General features: G+C 38.7%; 1 protein-coding gene across 4 annotated transcripts in view; it reads left to right on the forward strand.

Annotated features, from left to right (window-relative positions):
• The window catches only part of TNIP3 (TNFAIP3 interacting protein 3), a 62,891-nt gene that overhangs the window by 27,859 nt on the left and 15,678 nt on the right, over positions 1–19,354 (forward strand). For all 4 annotated transcript variants that reach the window (XM_031553090.2, XM_010709938.4, XM_085222816.1 and 1 more), the window contains 6 exons: positions 7,220–7,306; positions 8,449–8,538; positions 9,411–9,476; positions 10,572–10,703; positions 13,963–14,091; positions 17,773–17,886. In XM_031553090.2, the coding sequence (XP_031408950.2) occupies positions 7,220–7,306; positions 8,449–8,538; positions 9,411–9,476; positions 10,572–10,703; positions 13,963–14,091; positions 17,773–17,886 (618 nt within the window). The remainder of the gene's footprint in view (positions 1–7,219; positions 7,307–8,448; positions 8,539–9,410; positions 9,477–10,571; positions 10,704–13,962; positions 14,092–17,772; positions 17,887–19,354) is intronic.

A 19,354-nucleotide genomic window follows, 5' to 3' on the forward strand; every position in this document is an offset into this window, starting at 1 on the left:
TTTGGAAAAAGCCAGAAGTGATTTTAACAAACTTACTATACTGTCAGTTATGAAGGTTATAAAATAGTATTTAAAAACAAGCAGAAAATATCATTTTGTGAAATGAGATGCTGAGGTAGACTTAAAATGAGGTAGAATGAGGGGAAACCCTCAAACATATGTAACATATATACTGATTAAAACAAATGGCAATTTTTAATTCACATCTACTTTTCTATTCCCTATTTTTTTCCTGCAACACCGTGCTGCAGAATGATGAGTAGAAAGAGTCTATACAAACAAGAAGGGCTGCAAGGTATACATGAGAGTATTTACCCAAGGCAGTGAGGACAGGAAAGTATTCAGTGGAAAAGGAAGAATAATACTAATTAAATTCAGAGGTGTGTCAAAGATTACTGGCAGAGATGATTCCATGAGATATATTGTAATACAAGAAAACTAAACTGCTAAAGCATCTGAATTCTTTTGAGTGGAAAGTTAGAAAAAGTTTAATGTAAAGACTCTCCATACTTGTAGCAACTTTGTTTTAAACCTCAAAATGGCCTGCTTGCTACAGGCATAAATTATTAACAAATTGTTGTATCATGAAATTGGCATTTTCATCTTTAGAACTGAGTTTGCAAATGCATAGGTATCTGAGTAGCCGTGCCCATGTGGTTAGCCTCATTGCTGATGACAGAAAATAGTGAATAAAAGGAGATCCTTTTATTCTATTCTAAAACAGAAGCCTGTGCTTCTGTGTTTTACTTACTCTGAAGACACATCTTGCTCTAATTTTGTTTCCTGTGTACTAGGGAACTTATGTGAATCTACATGTGTTATTCTGTTAGAGGGAGTAGCTATCTGAACAATGAAAAATGTTGAGGCTGACATGCTTATTTAAGGGAAAATCCCTTTCTAGTGCATTTCTCTTGGTGAAGCACATGGACCAGCTTGAGACAGGAAGAGATTCTTCTGGTTTAAGAGCCGATTTTATTCTTCAACTAAAATTCCTTAATTTCTACTCTTTCACTATGTGCACCAGAATGGAGGAAAAAGGGTTGCAATAGATAATGTGCCAAACACTGCTGGCTAAGTAACATCTTCCAGAATAAAGCATTTATTTTAGACAATTTTGCTCAAAGCAGATAGAAGATATCAGAATACTTTTAGAAGTGATTCAAATACAAAAGAAAAGCTTGACCCAAACGTAAGCAAACAGAAGATTTCTCAGAAGCCATCAAATTTTAGCCATCTTTAGTTCATCTCAAAGTAAATGTCACTTCTACCATTCTGAAACAGTACAATTTAAAAAAATCTCAGCGTATATCTGATTGATATACTGATACTCTGATTGATAGAGTAGGAAGGAAAAAAAGAGAGATAATTTTACTGTTTTCTTACAGTCAAGGAAAGGTTTGCTTTTACTTGACTGGAGCAATTTAATGGTTTTTGGTTTCACTGCACTGACTGAACAGAGTTTTCAGAAGTGATGAGGCTTTCATTACCTTAATTTGTGTGCCTATTTTGTAATACTGTTCCCAGAATAAAGATCCAGCACTCTCCAAAAATGAGAACTCCTAACTTCTTCTAGTGCTGATGCTTTCAAGAAGACTCAGCATTGGCCAGAGCACTAAGGTTCCTATTTAAATCTCGTTGCAAGATTCCTAGAGATGACTAAAAGGCTTTTACAATCAGAAATGTTGGATGTTGTTAGAATAAAAACTACAAATAATCCTTAATTCAAATGGGGGTGAGGAAGATGCCTTAAGGTTGTTAATAACAGAAAGTACATCATTTCCTAGAAACAGAATAGCCATTAGTAAAGGACTCCTGAGCAGTTCAGCCCTTTCCATAACTCTGGCGGTCAGCAGATCCTGCCCACCCCATTTGGTCACTGGGAAGCTTTTTCCACACCTGGTAGCTGACAGGATTATTCCTGCTCCGCACAGCTGTCTGTCTGCAGGAGCTCCTGGCTTCCACCTCACTGCCAGCCATTCCTGGCAGCCGTGCTCTGAAGCCTCTGAAAGTTTATTCCCTTAATGTGCTCCAATGGGTTGCCATTAAAGAGCATTTCCCCATTCACCTTAGCTCTTAAAATAAGACAGATGTGACCAAATATGGGAGATGAGACAAGCTCTGGCTGTCATGTTCATCAGGGCTGCTAAATGGTTTTTGAGGAATAGGTGGCCAGTTGTGGTATGTTGCCATTGCTTGTAGCACAGACAAAATTCATAAGTGCTAAGGATAAGCACATGAGTGTGGATGGAGAGAAGAAAAGGAGTGTAAAGGGAGGGAGAAAGAAGGGCAAAGATCTTACTAAGAATTCTTGCTGATTCGGAGAACATAAACATTTTAAATTATGATTCACTGACCTTACAGAAGGTTTCAGGCTTACTCAAGCACCTTGCAGGGGGAGGTTCCCTCACTACTTTGTTTTCTTAGTATGTTTCATCGTGTTCTGGTCTGTCATTTTAAGGGAGTTATAGAAGGGGGGGGATCAAGAAACAGAATGGCATGTGTGGGCCTGAAGAAAGCATTCCTACTATATGCATAGGCAGAGGGGAAACTTCCAGCTCTTTGCAGAAGAAAAATGACCATTCTTGTACCAGTTCTTAAGCCACAGCACTCCACTGACTCTTCTGGAGAGCAAAATCTGCACCGATTCTGTTTTCTGCATTTTCTTGAACTATATTTAAATGTGAGGAAAAGATTATTTGTATTCGGTCTCAGCCCAGCAGCAGGAATAGTGACATTTTGTTTTCTTATGTGGGTCAGGTGTAAGAAATGTGCAAAGGGACTGACTTTCTGGAAAGAGTGGGAATAAAAGGAAAGGGTGAAACAGACGAAAAAAACATGCAATTTTCGAGGAAGTTCTTTCTCTAAAACATGTCAACCAGCCTGGCTAGATAAAGGCCTGTGTGGCACACTGTTGGGTTGTAGGTTGTAAGAAGTAACATGACGCTGACTGCTGTGGATGGGGACATGGATTTGCACATTTGTGGAGAAGTCGGAGGCAGTAATACTGTAAGAGGTCACTAAATTTGGACTTCTGCACTCACAGACTATTCCTTGCAGTCTGCTTACTGGAGGTTTTTAAAGTGTAGCCAGTAAAGGGCATGACAAAAATTTCAGAGGAAGAGAAAAAATAGGGAAATTAAGGTTTGTGTAAGCATTAGACAGGGATTTATAGCACTTGCTGACCAGTTTGTTACTGCTGTTATGTCACATTTAGAGAATTACGTTTTTGTACATCAGTGGCTGAAGTACAAATGATTTCACCACAGTAAAATCTGATTTTCGTTAGTCTCTATTTCAAGGGACTCGTTTTTTCTGCAAACTCTTTACTGTATTGCTACACAGAGTGCTGATTTGCACGCCGTTGCCCATGTGTATGTGGCCTGATGTCCTGTCCATGTCTGAAGTCTTATTCCTGTCCTTACTGCGAGAGTCGCTCAGGCAGCTCCAAAATTTACTTTCATGGTGTTTTGTGCAGATCTGTTTACACTTTGCATACCCCTTCTTCAGCTGTCATTTTCTGCTATCTCTGAGCTTCTTGTGGCTGTGTAGCATGAGGTCAAATTTCACCCCCAACTCTTTAACTGCTCTGGGTGTATTGTGCAGGCTGGCAAATTTGAACAGCGCATTTAAAACTGCTTGAATCTGTAAACACTCTGCTTTTGTTTTAGCTTTGTTACTGCATTTACTGTCTGGTCTTGAACTAGAATTTTCCAAGCGATCAACAATAGCTTATTAGATTCAACAGTTTCAAGCTGCTTGTAAATATGTTAAAAATTTGTTTTTTTTTTTATTTTATTTTTTTTTATTTTTTTACTCCTATAGCTGTGAGTCCTGTAGCTCTCAAGAGCCTTTCTTTCAAGGAGTTTTATAAATACATCTCAAATTTCTGCAGTGCTATCATGTAATTAAGTTGTTTTACATTGTGAAGCAATAGACTGATAAACAAATTTAGTAGCTTTCTCTCAGCAAAAGAAAATGAATGTCATCCCCTCATCTTTTTTTCCAGTGCCATTAAATGTTTTCAAAGAGAGAAAAATACTTTGCTTCAACCTCTCCCAAGTTTTGCTGGAATAACACCAGTACCTCTGAAGGGCTGAACTTCTGTTCCCTACTCACTGGCTTTTCTTCTGTTCTTACAGATTCCAGAGGCACTTCTCTTTCCAGTGTCCACTATTGTTATGTGGTAATGGGAACAGAAGAGCATTTGTGAGGGAGGGGCCAAGAAACCTATCATCTTCCATCAAACCGCTTGCACCACTAACCAGAACCATTGCCCTTCGACAGCGCCTTGGGCTGGTTTTGGCCCCTACGTTGGTTTTCCTATCAAGTCTTCTAAAAGGCCAGTTGGCTTAAACCACTGTCTGAAGGGGCGCTGGCATTATCCGTAAGAATGCTGATTTTGCCTAGCTATGTACTAAAGAGAACTTAATGTCATTTCTATTCTGTCATATATTGAATGAAATCCCTGCAATGGGAAGTGATAGCTGAAAGTAAGATGGTACAAGTACAATTGGAAACATTTTTAATATGTATGCACAGGCTGCAACTAATTAAAATCTGAAGATTTCTGCTTGCATCAAGATGTTTCTTGTTCAACTGAAATCTACATTTTTCACAAAATAATACTAAAAAAATATTAACTTTGGACAGATTTTCATTAGTTGAGGCAGAGAGGACTTTAAAAGAATGAGAATTATATGAGCTTTCCCATAGCCTCCATGAGGTCACAGCCCTGTGCTATAATATGACACAGCAGACTCTGAGAAGCTTTAAATCCTCCAGTCTAAGAGATAACCATTCACTTTCAGTGGTCATTAATGAGATCACTATGGTATTAACAATTAAGGATTTAGGGCCCGAATGTCCACCCAGCTTTCCATATAACTGTTTTGAACTAATCAGTGGTAATAACAACTGTGTGAATTCCTCTCTTTGGAGTGATTTGAGCCCCAGTATTTTTCAAGTGGGAGCTGTGATTCACAAGCAGGTCTGTGCCCTTATTTTGCTATTCTGTCCCCACTTCAGGAAACGCTCAGCACCTCACCTGACACTTTGCAGGTTCTGTTTCCCTGAATTTATAGTGTTTATGGCTGTGGCAGGCACAGCAGAAGGTACTGGGACATGACGAGGAGATGAGAGGTAGTGGCTGTTCATGCCATTTGTGTTTAGTGACATTACTCTCTCAGTCAGCAGCTAACTTTTGACTATTCATGTGCAGTAATTTCAGTCTAGAAAATTGTTTTCCTCTGTCTTGGATGTGAGAACACAAAATTATACAGACACTTAATTAATGGATGCTGCAGAAGTGACTGGGACAGCCCCAGACTGTGGGTGAAAGGGAGGTATTATTCATTCACCAATCTGACACCACCATCTGTCTGATCTTTAGGGCTCAGTTGGTCTGTTTCCCCACACGTATTACCTAGGCTTCTGCTTCGAAATCCTAAGGTTTGATATGACATAGATGTCTGACAATGCTATTGCAATACTGGGTCTCGTTCTAAAAATGTGTGATGCTTCCTTCCTCTTCCTACCTCACTGTGGGGATTTTACAGTTTTACTATTACTACTTTACTCATGTAGTGTGATGTATTTATTCATTTTAGAAGTTGGCCTTATCACAAACCTGTTTCCAGAGGATAACCTTCTTGTTTCACTTAATTTGGCTTTGGACTAAATTTTGCTTAGGTGGTGGAGAGATTTACTTTGTTTCATAGCCTGACAGTTACTGGCACATATCAATTACATTATATCAATTATAGGAGAAATTTCAAGAACCACAATTGTGAAAATTGCTGTTGTGTTATTCATCATATCTAGTTTTTCCTTTTTTTAAACCAGCACTGTACGTGGAAGAGATATGTACTCAAAGGCTGGTTTTGGCATAAGTACAGATGAAATGCTTTTGTTTTTTGATAGGTAGAATTGCTTCTTCCATGTAGAATCTAAAATATCTTTACTAAAATAAAATGTGTCTTTTAACTTCTTTCTTTTATAACCCACAAATTTTGCAGCCGCTCCACAAAAGAGAAGGCTTGAGAACAACATCAGGGTTGGGAAGATATATTTCATGTGCAAATGTTTTCAAACAGTAGCTCTCTCCCAGTTTGGGTTTTGTGTTTTGGAAAACAGAATTTGCCTACTCACACATTCTGAACCAGAAAGCTGGAATGTGGCTAGCAAATTCCACCAATTCACAGGATTACTTGAGTTTGATTAATGCTGTTTTCCAAATTGAAAGATCTCCTGAAGAATTATATTATTCTATGTCACATTTCACAGGCCAGTCTTTGTTTATTTGCTTTTCAAGAAATGGAATAACTTCTGCCCTCACTGAAAAGAGACTTCACATCTGGGATCTATTCGCAATAAGGAAAATTATTTTTCTTTCATCTTTCCTTCTTGAATTCATAACCAGTCAGAATTCCAAGACTGAAGACAGTGATGCTTTGTGTTTCTATATTTTCTCTTCACTTCCATGTGAAGTCTGTGTAAATTTTTTCCTTGTTGATCTTTTCTGTGAGTTTAACTTGGTAATGTCAGCTGCTTTTCCCAAATGGGAAACTAAGACATAAGTTCAAACTATTAAAACTTGAGTACCTTGACGCTAGAACCATGCTTAGAGTTACTGACTAAAACTGCAAGTCCTTGTGATAAGAACAAAATCTGCCTCCCTTCTTCATCTTTGTGCCACCCTTCTTCAAGGAAAGTAAATCAGTTTTCCAGTTAAGATGCTCCCCCTGACATGCTGGTATTTGTACGGGTGTCCTCTTCCTCATAGCTGTTAATATCACAGCCTTTCTAAGCATGATTCACTAATTTTAGCTATCATGATAGTTCACACTGTCTTACTGTCTCTTAATATTTACCATACTTATGTAAGTGCTTTGTTACACCTGGAAGCAGGGATAGAAAACCCTGCTGTCCTACTTGCTGAGAAAAATGTTCCCATCCTTTCCCTTACACATGTAACTTCCTCTCAGGGGGCAAATTGTCCGGCCAATTGCAATTTACATACTCAGTGCTGCCTTGCCTGGTGCATTAGTCACAGGCAGTGTGCTTGAACCATTCTGGGAAGTCCCAGATAGGAAGGAGGAAAAACTTAAAATCAAAATTCCACCACCTAGTGCTCAGTCCCCACTGCTTCCACAGGCAGCACTCGTGTTTCTCCTGCGGTTCTGTGCATTTTCCATCATCTTTCATTGCCCTTCTTTCAAAGACCCGCAGTGAAACAAATGCTCAAGACCATCTTGGAAGCACATGGGCAGACATGAGTGAGATGGAAGCTCCAGCAGACCTGCTAGAAGTAAGTGAAAGTTTCGGCTCCTTCTGAAGTGCTGTTTGAATTGAAAAACAATTGAAAACAATTTGACACACGAATAACTCCATTGATGGACATGTAATTGTTTTAGATGCTTTAATTTAAACATGTTGGTGAGCTTCTACAGGAAGAGAGAAAATCGTTTTCTTGAAGTCAAGTGCTCCAATGTTAGAACTCGGCAGGACTGGCCATGGGGTAAATATATGGTCAGGATTTGTACTGTGAAAAAAATCTACAGAGATATTCTGTAATTTTCTTCATTGGTATTGGCATTAAATTCTCTAACTGAAGAAAATAAATTTACTTCAGGAGCCATAGTATCTCAGAAGTGCTCATACTTTTATTCTACATTTTGCTCACTTATGGATTAAATTCAGACTAGAGAGAGAGAAAAATATCCCTGATCTGATGTAGTATATTTATATGAACATGAACATTTTTTCCAGGCCAATTATCTTATACATATATATCACATGTATACCTTTGTAACAACCCATAGAAGCTTCTTGAAAATTAAATGTAGCATTGCCATTACAGAAATGAGGACATAGCTGCTGTTGTCCTGCATGGGTACGAGTTTTATGGAAGAACCACAGATTGGACTGATTTCCCTAATTTCTTCAAATAGCCAAATCATTTTCTGTGTTGCTTGTTTTAAACCCACTGTTTTAAAGATTATTGCTCCAGGCCTGCAAATGCTTACCGGGTGTGACGTTACTTAATATTCTAGTTCTTGTAAATGAAGGGAATTGCTTGCACCCACTTTTAACTTATGCTCAACTTCTGTGACTCACACTATTTGTTTGTAGTACCATTTGTAAGATGATTAAAAGCCTTTTTTGTGTTCTGCATCTGAGATGGTGTGAATAGTCATAATTCTGTTTATTTTGGGATCCATTTGCAAAATGGCTGTAAAGCACAGGCCAAGCAGGGTTAAAGCAGATGTATGCTTCAGAATCCACTGCCAGAGAGTGCTGAGGTACCGAAATCAAATACAGAGAGAGAAAATGTTGCTGCTTCAAATTCTTTACATGCACGTAGCAGGGTGGATGGGAGTTTTATTTGATAATATTGACTTGAAGAGGGGATGCTGAAAACATTCATTTTAAGCACTTTTTTTCCTCCAGTCAAAGCACGTATTACCAAACAAACAGAAGACTGCATTAGCCAACTCTCAGGAACGACATATCCTCTCACTGGAACGACAGAGACAAGAGGTAATCTTGAATTTACCTATCCTTAATCTTTACAGTTATAATCTTTATCTATAGTATAATATTTTGAGAACTGCCTCCAAAATCAAATTATCATCTATTATAACATAAATATGAATCCAGAAGAGCAGAGATTTTTATGTCATAAGGGGCAAATGTTCTTAATGATCCCTATGGTGAAGGCCAAAGGATCACTATGAGTACTAGCAAATGGAGTCTTATTCACAGGTAGCAGCAAACTGGGAGCTGTTTTCTTGCTGAGCATCCCAAGGTGTGATCCTGTATCCTGAAAATCAAAATATTTCTGAGAGACCTATTTGGCTTTCTTCAATAAAAATGCACACACGCTGATTTCAGTTGTAATATTTGCATGAAAGTTGTTTGCTAGGCTTCCCTGTTTTGCGTGCCTGCTATTTTTCAGTTTAGTGGTACTGAGAAAGGCAAGAAAGCTCTGCACTCAGTAGTAATTGCAGTTAATAGACATGTTCTATTCACTTCTTGAAGCCAGTGACCTTCTAATTGCAAATACGTTTATGTAACTTAAAGCAGACTAACAAAAAGTCCTTGGCCATGTAGGAACTGCAGCTTGGGGGTTTGTTCAGTCTTGCTAGTGATTCATCTATAATATATTGTATATTTGCATGTTTTCTGATTGCTACTTCCTGAACATTCATGTACTGTAACTGAAATAGCAAATAACCGACAGATGGGCCATAAAGCTTGCCAAACTTTCCTTTTGCTTTCTTTGATATGAACTGGCCAGATAACAAGGAGACTGTGAATACATATAGTTTGAGTACTAGAATGCCAGCCTTTTTTATTTATTGACAGTGTTGAAATAAGACTTATTTACTGTGACTTCCTGATAATTACAGCTTCTGGAGGTGAACAAGCAATGGGATCATCAATTTAGAACCATGAAACAACTTTATGAAAAACAGGTAACAATGCTGATTACTTCTATTCGAATATGAATGTCACCTGCTACTAGTTAGTCAAGTCTATGCTTAAAAACTAGCCAGGCATATCTATAGTGAGTATCTTTTGAAAAGATGGGGGCAGGAAGCATAGTATTTACTTTGTCTGTAGCTCACATAGGTAAAAATACTTCATCACATACAAGTGAAGATAATGCATGCACAATCTTCAGTGGGATAAAATAACAAGAGAGCAGAGAAGCAGCCCATCTGTCTAAGTAGGGAACCGGGCTGGACATGACAGCAGAGAACTTCGTATCTTCCAAAAGGGCACACTTCAGAGCACAAATAACTGAAAAGTAACTTGTGGTGTCTGATGCGTCCAGCCACTGATCCACATCACTACATATCTTTTGGTTCTTGCCCCACCTTTCATGGTACTTACCACTCTGGTTTATTAATGGAGTGCTAGCAATTTCTTTTGATACCCCAAAAACCAAATCGCTTTGTAAGCTGACACTTCTCATCTCTTATTTCCTTCTATGAAAAGGAAGTTGAATGAGTGACCTCATATATTTATCAGGAAAATTTTCTCTCTAATAAGTTCCAGTAAGTTTTACTGAGATCCAGATAATTTCTTCCTTGATTTTTCTTCCCCCCCCCTTCATCCCCCCCAGAGGAGAAGAATAAGAATTCAAATGACTCTTCCTCATTTAATATGACACATTTTTGTGCCTCCGGCTACATTGCTTTGGATGTGTACTAGAGCAGACATGGTCTGTGTTGCAAAGAGAAAAGAGAAAAGGACATTAAAATGAAGAATTCATACAGAGAAACAACCCCTTAGCAGCTGTGCTTTGGCAGCAAAATCAGTGCTAGAGTCAACTGATTGAGCACCAAGAAAGCAATTGCCCAGAGTCATTAAGACTCCTCAGAGCAGCAGAGCTTGGAGTCGGGGAGGTGGAGGGGAGAAGTAAGCGACTGGGAACTTTACAGCCAAACAGACCCACTCCTTTACACCGGTCTGCTGAGAGCTGAAGGGGTGCCATGGCACCTTTGGTGTGCTGAGCCCTTCAGGATGCACAGGCAGCCCACCACGGTATGTTACTTGCCTTTCAGCTAGCAGAAGTGAAAGCAAAACTGCACGTGTCAGAGAGGAGAGTCAGTGAGCTGGAGGAAGAAAGACATCGACATCCTCCAGAGAAGGAGAGGTTGCAGGTTCTGGACAGAGACACACCATCACAGGAAATGGTAGGAGGGTGCACTCTTACCCAGTGCTGAATGCTGTCCCGCCTTTTCTCTCTTCTAGCGAGTTGCATGGAGTGGGTTGTTGTACAACCAGTAGATGGGGTTGTGGTGTTGGGCTCTTCACTACTGGACTCAAGGCGGTGTCTGATCAGAGAACTACGTGGTGAGACTGTTATTTGCATAGGAATTGTCAGACTGCTCAGCAGTAGTCTGTGTGTGGGAATAAAGGGCGGATTGATGTGCACAGTGCAGAGGTTTTCTGCCTAAGTGTTAATTTCAGGGTAAATTTCTTTGAGTGCTCAGTGAAAGAAAGTACTACAGAGACTATCAGTGGGAAAGCTGCAGATTTATTTAAAATGCTTGGCAGTAAATACTAAGGGAATGAACTGAACTCCATACCCCCACTTTTTGATACACGTTTTTACATATGGGCTAGCGTCAACAGTTTACAACTAGCCGTCTTAGATTCCCTTATGGATTACAGGTATTAAGTGCTGAAAGCAATGGGGCTGATCAGCGGTAGCTCTCTGTTCTAGAGAAGCATTCACCTCATCCTGAGAATAGTCAGGCACCTCTCTCAGGAGTCCTTAAGCAGTGGCTCTTGCATAGAGATGCGCACTGGAAGTCAGATCTCTGAAGCATTCCCACTAAAGTAAATCCACAAACCATTTCCAGGCTTTAAAGCAAACCGTGCCATTATGAATGTGTTGAATCACTGCCTGTGTTTACCCTCAGTGTGCACACAAGGTGAGGCAGTTTATCTTCCTGTTTGTACTACTACAGTTTTTATTGCCCACCCTTTACAATATGATAGCTGTGAAAAACAACTACCTTTTTGAAAGGGTGTGCTCTCCATTTATATTTTTATTTTTCTTACTACATACGCAAATAATGAATAAAATAACTCTGTACTCCAGAAACCCTTTACATGTGCCAGCCTCAGATCAGCAGTTTCTTTACAAATTATATAGTCAGCCTGAAAGTGCTTCTATTCCCTTTGAATTTCTTTACCTGCTGGATGACCTGCAGGGGTGCAGAAGATCTATACCCTTGCAGATCTAGCTGCTAAAAGCAAAGGATTTTGAATGAGCAACATGATTTTTAATACCCACGTCAACCCAGGCTGCCCATGGGGCTAGATGAAGAAAAGCAATTCCAAGGGATGATCCAAAGAAATGCTTGAAGTTACTCAGTTTGAAAGTACGTGAACAACATTTGTCTTTATTGCTCAGCATACTGAAGGGACTCAGACTGGTAAATTTACCAAGGTTAGATTTGTAGGGCTATATATTTTTTTCTAAAGCATCTAACATTCTTTATAACAGCATTTATATTTTGTTAAATGCATGCATATATACATATATATATACACATATATAAAATTTTCTTAGAAGTTAGCAAAGTTTCTTTTTCAAACGTTCCACATTCCATCCCATAGCCACAGAGCTGGGAGAGGCTGCAGAAAGCTATTGCCAGAGCAGAGTATTGTTTGCTCTCTAATTGCTTATCTAATCCTACAGCCATAGTAGTGTAGCAGCAGAGTAGCCATTCTCTGCATGCTTTCCTGACCCATTTAGGAAAGCCAGCAGCAGCTAATAGTCCTGGGGTAGATTACCCACTACTGCTGTCTTAGAGGGCTGTTTCCTTTTTTGATGCATCTGAAGGTATGTCTCAGAAAGACAATGTTGTGAACTTAGCTATCTGTTCCCATGACCTCCGTGGCCCACAGAGGAAAACCGATTCTTTTGGAAATGCAAATTTTTTTGTTCCTTTTTGGCTTGACTACATGCCAATATGCAGTGATCAAAGACTTATGGTAAAGTCTAGGTGCCAGAACACCTAAAATTCAGAGTTGAATAAGAAAATTCAGAGTTGAATAAGAAGAAATAAGAACGTGGATGGTTCAAAAACCTCAACAAACTGGAAATCTTACAAATAGCCATGTTCTCTAAGCTATCAGTCTAGAGAAGAATGTGTGCCAGGAGCTAGGGAAAGAGGGTGGTAATGGTGAAGCATAGAATATAGTAAAAGCCTATCAGAAATTTAATTTTTGCTATTGTTTATAAAAAACAATAATAATATCTTCAAGCATACCAACTTGAGCAAGCTCCCGAGTTCCTATGTGGACATTCCAAGTAGCCTAGAACAAAGGAAATTAAAAATACTTCCTGCATAAGTGGCAGTTTCTCAAGGATGTTTTTCAATGACTTGATATGTACACTGTGATTCATATCTCATGAGCTCAAACATGAATGCCTCCTAGCTGCTTAGAGGTATGCCTGTTGCACAGAGCATTCATATAGTATCACATGCGTGTGATTGTTGGATTTCATTTCTTTATCACATAAGGCAACTGTAGAGGTATATTTGAAATATTTGTTTTTAGTAGAATAGACAATTCTGTTCAATGTATGTAACCAGCAGACAATGCGATAAAAGCAAGCTAGCGAGGAATGCTTTTCCCTGGGAGAGAAAGGAGGAAAGCCTACAAATCACCAGCTACTTCAGGCTGTGATCTGAATCTTAGCTCCCTTCATTGTAAGCTGAAAATTGTTGAAAGCAATAGGAAAAGGGAATCAAACTTAATTTGGCAAATCTGTCCCAATAATTCCTACAATACTACATTGAAAGGCTACTGTAAGCCTTGTTGCAAATAGGAACATCTTCATGGTAGCTTGCTTGAAGGAAACAGTGTAGACAGACATACCAAGAAGGCTCAAGTTCAAGGTACCAACAACTGTGATGGGGTAAAAAAGTGGGTTTCTATAAGCCTTATTGGTAGCATGGTAATTTTTCAGCAAGGTTAGGCTTGCCTTAATTTCTCAAGCCCTCAGACTGTAACACTGAGAAGTTGTTTTATCTTCAGTGTTACATGACATTGAGAATGGCTGGGTCTCCACAAACCTCTGTCCCTGATATGGGTAGATGAGCCTGAAGCAGGATTGGGATGGTCATTTGTATGCTACTGTTTGCCTTGGCCTGCCAGCTTTTTCATGCCTTTGTGCAACTGCAGATTGTAGAGAATTTAGTCTGCTATGTTGCCTCTATCTCATCATATGGTGAGTGGTCAAAATGGTTTCAAAATACTTTATCATATTTGGGTTTTACTAACCACCCGTCTTCCTGTTGCTTTCCTTCACAGCTATGTTTGGGACACCAGAAATTCAGCACATCTGCCAGACAGCAGATATTCTGAAAACTGTTCTCGAAAAATGGTTCCATCTGCATTTCAACAGCATTTCTCTGTGTTTTTGCATCCCAGAAAGAAACAAAGGTCCTCAGTGAAGCTCTGCATGAAATGAAGGAAGAAAACAAGCTCCTGAAGCAGAAGAATGCATCAATGATAAGAAAACAAGAGCACTATGAGTGTGAAATAAGTCGTCTCAATAAGGTAGGAACAAGAATGAGGCACTGACTAGAAAATCACTTCTCCCTTTAATTCTAGGGCCTCTACTATCAAGCACTGACAGTACCTGATGATCCTCTTTTTAATCCTGGGTGGACAGTCTGTTCATGGCAGCAAACTAATCACTGTTAATCTGTAGATGACAGATTCAGGGAGCTGGGGAAACAAGCACGAACTGAATTTAGCAAATACCTGGGCATGCTGCTTTGGCAGGCAACAGAGTTTGCACTGTAAAGATTAAAGAAAGAAAATCTCTAGCTTCTTCTGTGAAACTTCTCTGTACCACACTTACGTTCTGTCTAGGTTTCTCCTTGTTAAAACAGAAGAGAAATAGGAAACAGCATAAGGATACTTTCATATGCATCTAATGAAACAGTGCTTTTAAAAAAATTAGTTTAAATACTTGTTTTACATATGTTTTGTTAGAGAATGGCTTCTCTTCACAAGACAGATGCTCCTGTTCTTGTATGCATACATACACACGTGTGTATGCATAATCTCGTGTACATCTGTATATATTGTTGAAGAAATTGCCATAAAATAGCTCAAGGTTTGTTTTTCTTCTTGTTGTTTAAATTTTCCACTGGAGGGAAAGTAATAAATGTAACTTGATCAGAAGATCATACGAAGCAGTGGGTGTTTCCTAACAATTCTATATTTCATGGTGAACCACAAACGCTTCCTGAGGAAATGCACTGCAGTAACCATTGCTGTGTGACTTTAAGTGCAACATAAGCTAGAGGACCTGCAAAAGTCAGGGTAAAAAAAAAGCAATGCTGTTTTATTAAAATCTGACAGAATTCATGATTTCTAACACATTCTGAAATGTTTTAGCAAGACTTGCTCAAAACCTTACTGTGACTTTAATTTTTTTTGGTAAAAACAGCTTACTTCAACGTTTTATTTTGCTTTCTTATCTTATAATGTTATTGGAACTAAGATGTAGGTAAATAAAGCATACTTTTAAATGAAACATCAATTTCATGCAATGTGTTTTCTAATATGAATGATGCTGATTTCCTGTGTAACTGCATCCTTCACATCTCATATCATGAATGCATATAAAACTGTGCTATTGCAATTTCAGTGACATGAAGTTCTTACAAATTCTCTTAAATCAAACTTCTATGTTAAAAATTCTTGAAACTCCTTCTACACTGCATCTTTTGGAAGGCTGTTCTGGAACTCTGTCTCTGTTTTCATTAGACACTTCATCTCTTTCAATTGGGCTGAATATATTCTGGCCACAGATACTCATTGATACTCATTTGTTCTTATGGTAGCAGATCTCCTGCCCCTATTTTTATGTTTAGCTACACAGAGCTGTCATATTTTCACTAGAGGACAGTTTAGTTAGGCTGACCCAGCTCTTTTGGTCTCTTAATAAGCAACTATAGTTGCTCATATGTATGATTTTGCACCTCAGTCATTTCAATTGCTTACTTCCTTTTATATTGAAGACGTTACTACTGTGTCTAAGCACATTTACTCCGAGCTTCATGTTGATCCAGTCATCTGGAGAGCCCATGATGCAGGGTTTGGTCTGATCCTGCTTTGATGTTTGTGTTATGAAACTGATTCTGTAATGCCAGAATAGTTTGCAATACATGTCCCAGTATTGACTTTCCTGTTCACCATACAGCAAAAGTATTAGACAAATTTATCTCTAACTTAATGGATAATTTTGCTGTATTACCATATTCAACCATAGACTGGAATGTATGTCCCCGTTAAGAAAATCTGTGAATTTTTGTAATTTGTTTATTTATTTATTTTTAATGAAAGATGTCAGGTTAAACTGTGCTTTGCCTCATCCTGTTTCTCATGTCTCTATGACTGTTCTCTTCAGAATTTATTCCCAGCCCTAAAAATGTATTCTAGTTAGATTAATGTATTTCTAGATGCATGGACTATTTATCCTTCTCATATTTTTGAGAATAAAGGTAGATATTTTTTGGTCTCATATTTCCCTTTTTTTTATGTAGAAAATTTTAGAAAAACTATGTGGCTAATCTTGCAATTTCAGGTTGTGGTTTTCAGTATTTCTGAATGAACAATATTTGACACTGCATGAAATTAAGCTGAATTTAATTCAGTGAGCCGTGAGATCTTCCTCATTTTTACGTGTTCCTTGCATGGAGCTGGTCTCTGTTATTCTTCTTCTTGGGTAATATGATCTTTAGTCTTGCTCAGAGCATTACTGCATAATACTTTTGTCCTTATTTTTATAATGAAAGAAGTTTTTATTATTTAATTTATTGTGCAACATACAGCTCACAATACCTTCCATCTTCCATTCCTTGTAGCTGCTAGTGAACAACTTCCAGTCTAAATGCCAATGTGAAGTTTGTTTTTATTTGTTTTGCTATTTGTGCAGAATGCTGAAGTGTCATAAACTGAGAGAGATTAGCAGGGGCTGGAAGGGACAAAAGGAAGATCAATCAGTGAACTATTAGTATCCTTATCCTCCCCATATCTATGTTCAATCTTATCGTATTACACAAACTTTGCCATTATTATATGCCTATTGATCTGCTGCACCATCCTTTTGACAGTAGGTCGTCAGATAAAAGGATAAAAGGCCTCCCTTTTTTCTTCTGCATTCTTTGCAGGAAGTGCTTTTTTTTTTTTTGTTGTTGTTGTTGTTGTTCTCCTTTTGGTACTTCATTGAAGATGAGGTCCATAATACTACTAATCCTTGTGTTACGTTAGATGCTGTTTTTTTTTTTTTCCCTATTTCTTCTTCCTCTTCCAAAATGATCTTCCCCCTTCTCTTAAGACATGGATAGTACGTGGCCAGCCATGAGGAGCTGGGGACTGTTAGCAAAAATGGAGCCTTTTGAAATGAATGACATTAGCTGAGTCTGTACGTCCTGTGAGAGACATAGAAAAGTATTGAAACTGTAGTATCTGTGCTAGAGTAAACAAATACATGAGCATAGTGTGTGGTTATAGACAAAAAGTGGTAAGAGTAGTTTAAAAACTGTTCCAGTCCAAGGGACTGCTGTGGAATACTACTAAATAAAACATTCTAAGTAAAGTAGTAGAATTTGACTGAAAAATAGCATAAGAGCATTCTGAGCAGTGTGTGTATACATAACTCCCTCTAGTGACAAATTACAGAGACTACACAACTTTCTTTCAAAGGGAGTTTTCCCTTTGGTTCTAGTTGAAGAAGTCTGCACTCCTTCTGCAGAGGATGTTTTGATCAGACTTTACTACAGTTACACGTATAGGATATGGCAGAATGCTTCTTTAAACAGTCTTGGATTGTTTGTTTTTGGACCCAGATGAATTTAGACAGCTCCCTTGGTTTTCCCGAATTCTGATTTACACAAGTAAAATGACATTTCTGGATGAGAATTGCAGCTGTGATGTTCACTGTTATTTGTTGGTTGTAGTTGTAAGTAAAAACACAGTCTTCTAAACTATGCTGTCTCAGATTCATGAATGCAGTGTGGGCACTTGGAAAATTTGGACTTAGGCATGCATACATGTTATTGTTAGTGAGGTTAACATTGTGTGTATAGCTGAAGCAGCTGTAAGTGAAGGAAAAGTCTGTGACTCACTCTAATCTGTTTATTTAAAGAGAAAACATTATAATGGATTAAAATAATTTTTTCTGATGTGGTGTCTCGGTAGTCAGTGTCATATTTTATGTTGCAGGCCCTTCTGGATGTGTTGAAAAAGAACTCGTCTGTTCTCGGTACTCCTTCAGAAACTGGTGACAAGAACAGCCTTGATGACATGAGAACCCAACTTGAAGTTCTCAAACAACAGGTAAGAGTGGCTAGGAGAAAGCCTGGCTGAATTTCATGCTATGTGGTTTTGCCTTCACTCCCAAGAGCAGTGTCTAGTTGACTCGTTATATCATACTTTTGAAAGAAAGCTGTAGAAGCTCTAAGCTATTCAAACTGATTTTTCCTAAGATGCTGTCATCACAGCAGAGTCCACAAAGTGAAACTGAGTCCTTGCAAAGGTCTGGAGCAAAGCCTTGCCTTGGACCTCAAGCGGCAAAATGGCATTTGTGGTTCTTGGAAGTGTCCTGGCATCCTCCTGTTATGGGCTGAATTCATGCAGAGAGACTGATAAACTTCATCAGTTACTGTTGAATTGGTCACTTGTGTCTTCTGTTTCTTATTTTGTTGAAGTTGAAAGCTTAATTTGCCAAGACCAGGATTCTCAAAACAATTCATTAGTGCTGGTCTTGCATGTTTTAAAGTATGAGGCAAAACATTTGCATCCATAACTTGTATGCCTGTGACTATAGGGAAGTGTATTTATTTTTTTTAATCTTCATTTTAAGCTATTCAAGTGCTTTGTGCACTCTGTATGCACATGAAAGAATCTGGTTAAAGCATGATACTTTACAGATAGTTCTGCAGTTTAGATCAGTCATCCTGGACAGTGTTAAGCTTAACGTTATTGACACACAAATGGATATGATCAGAATGGAAATTTTATTCAATAGAAATAAAATACTTGTTTCTGTCACATTTGATAGCACAGTCAGAGTTTGCTCTGTAATGTAATGCTTGCCACATGCTGGAAAATAAAATCCTGCACTTGATTGTACAATAATGAGTTATTTCGTTCTCCACAATAAAATAGGGTAAACCAAATTTTTTCAGAATTCTCATGGGGTAACCATTTTATGAATGTATTTTTCTGGTTCTATAAATCAGTACAGTGAATCCAAACTTCCTTTTGCACAGAGTAGAGCAGGAGGCTTTAGCTTTACAGAGAAAGGGATCCTTGGGACAAAAAGAGATGTGACAGTCTTGCCAGATCTTGGCTGCCATCAGCCCACCTCTGGCCACTACAGACTAGTTGAAGACATTCATTCCTTGGGAGGTGTCCCTCCTTTTCTCTGTGCAAGAGAATATCTGACAAAACTGTGACAAAGTTTGCTCCCTTGCAGCTTCAACAGATCCCTACAGCTGGGGATTGAGAGGGAGGCGAGACAGCAGAGAGCAAAGCAGGAAAGAAGAAATGAGGAAACGCTGAGATGTGTGTAGATGGACAGGGATACAAGAAACTTACATGTCAGTAGGTGACAGCTTTGCATCTATTTCAGGGGATCACAGCACTCGTGTCTCCTTCAGCCACAGTCTGTGGAGCTGAGACTCCATGTGGCCACACAGAAAGCCTTTGTTCGTTTTTACACCGTGTTATTCAGGAAAGGGATTATATCTAGTGGGGGGCCTCTGGGCCCTAAAAACCTTGCAAAAATTAGCTGCAACAGGCA

The sequence above is a fragment of the Meleagris gallopavo genome, chromosome 4, assembly GCF_905368555.1.
Source record: "Meleagris gallopavo chromosome 4, MGAL_WU_HG_1.1, whole genome shotgun sequence".
Taxonomy (NCBI): Eukaryota; Metazoa; Chordata; class Aves; order Galliformes; family Phasianidae; genus Meleagris; species Meleagris gallopavo.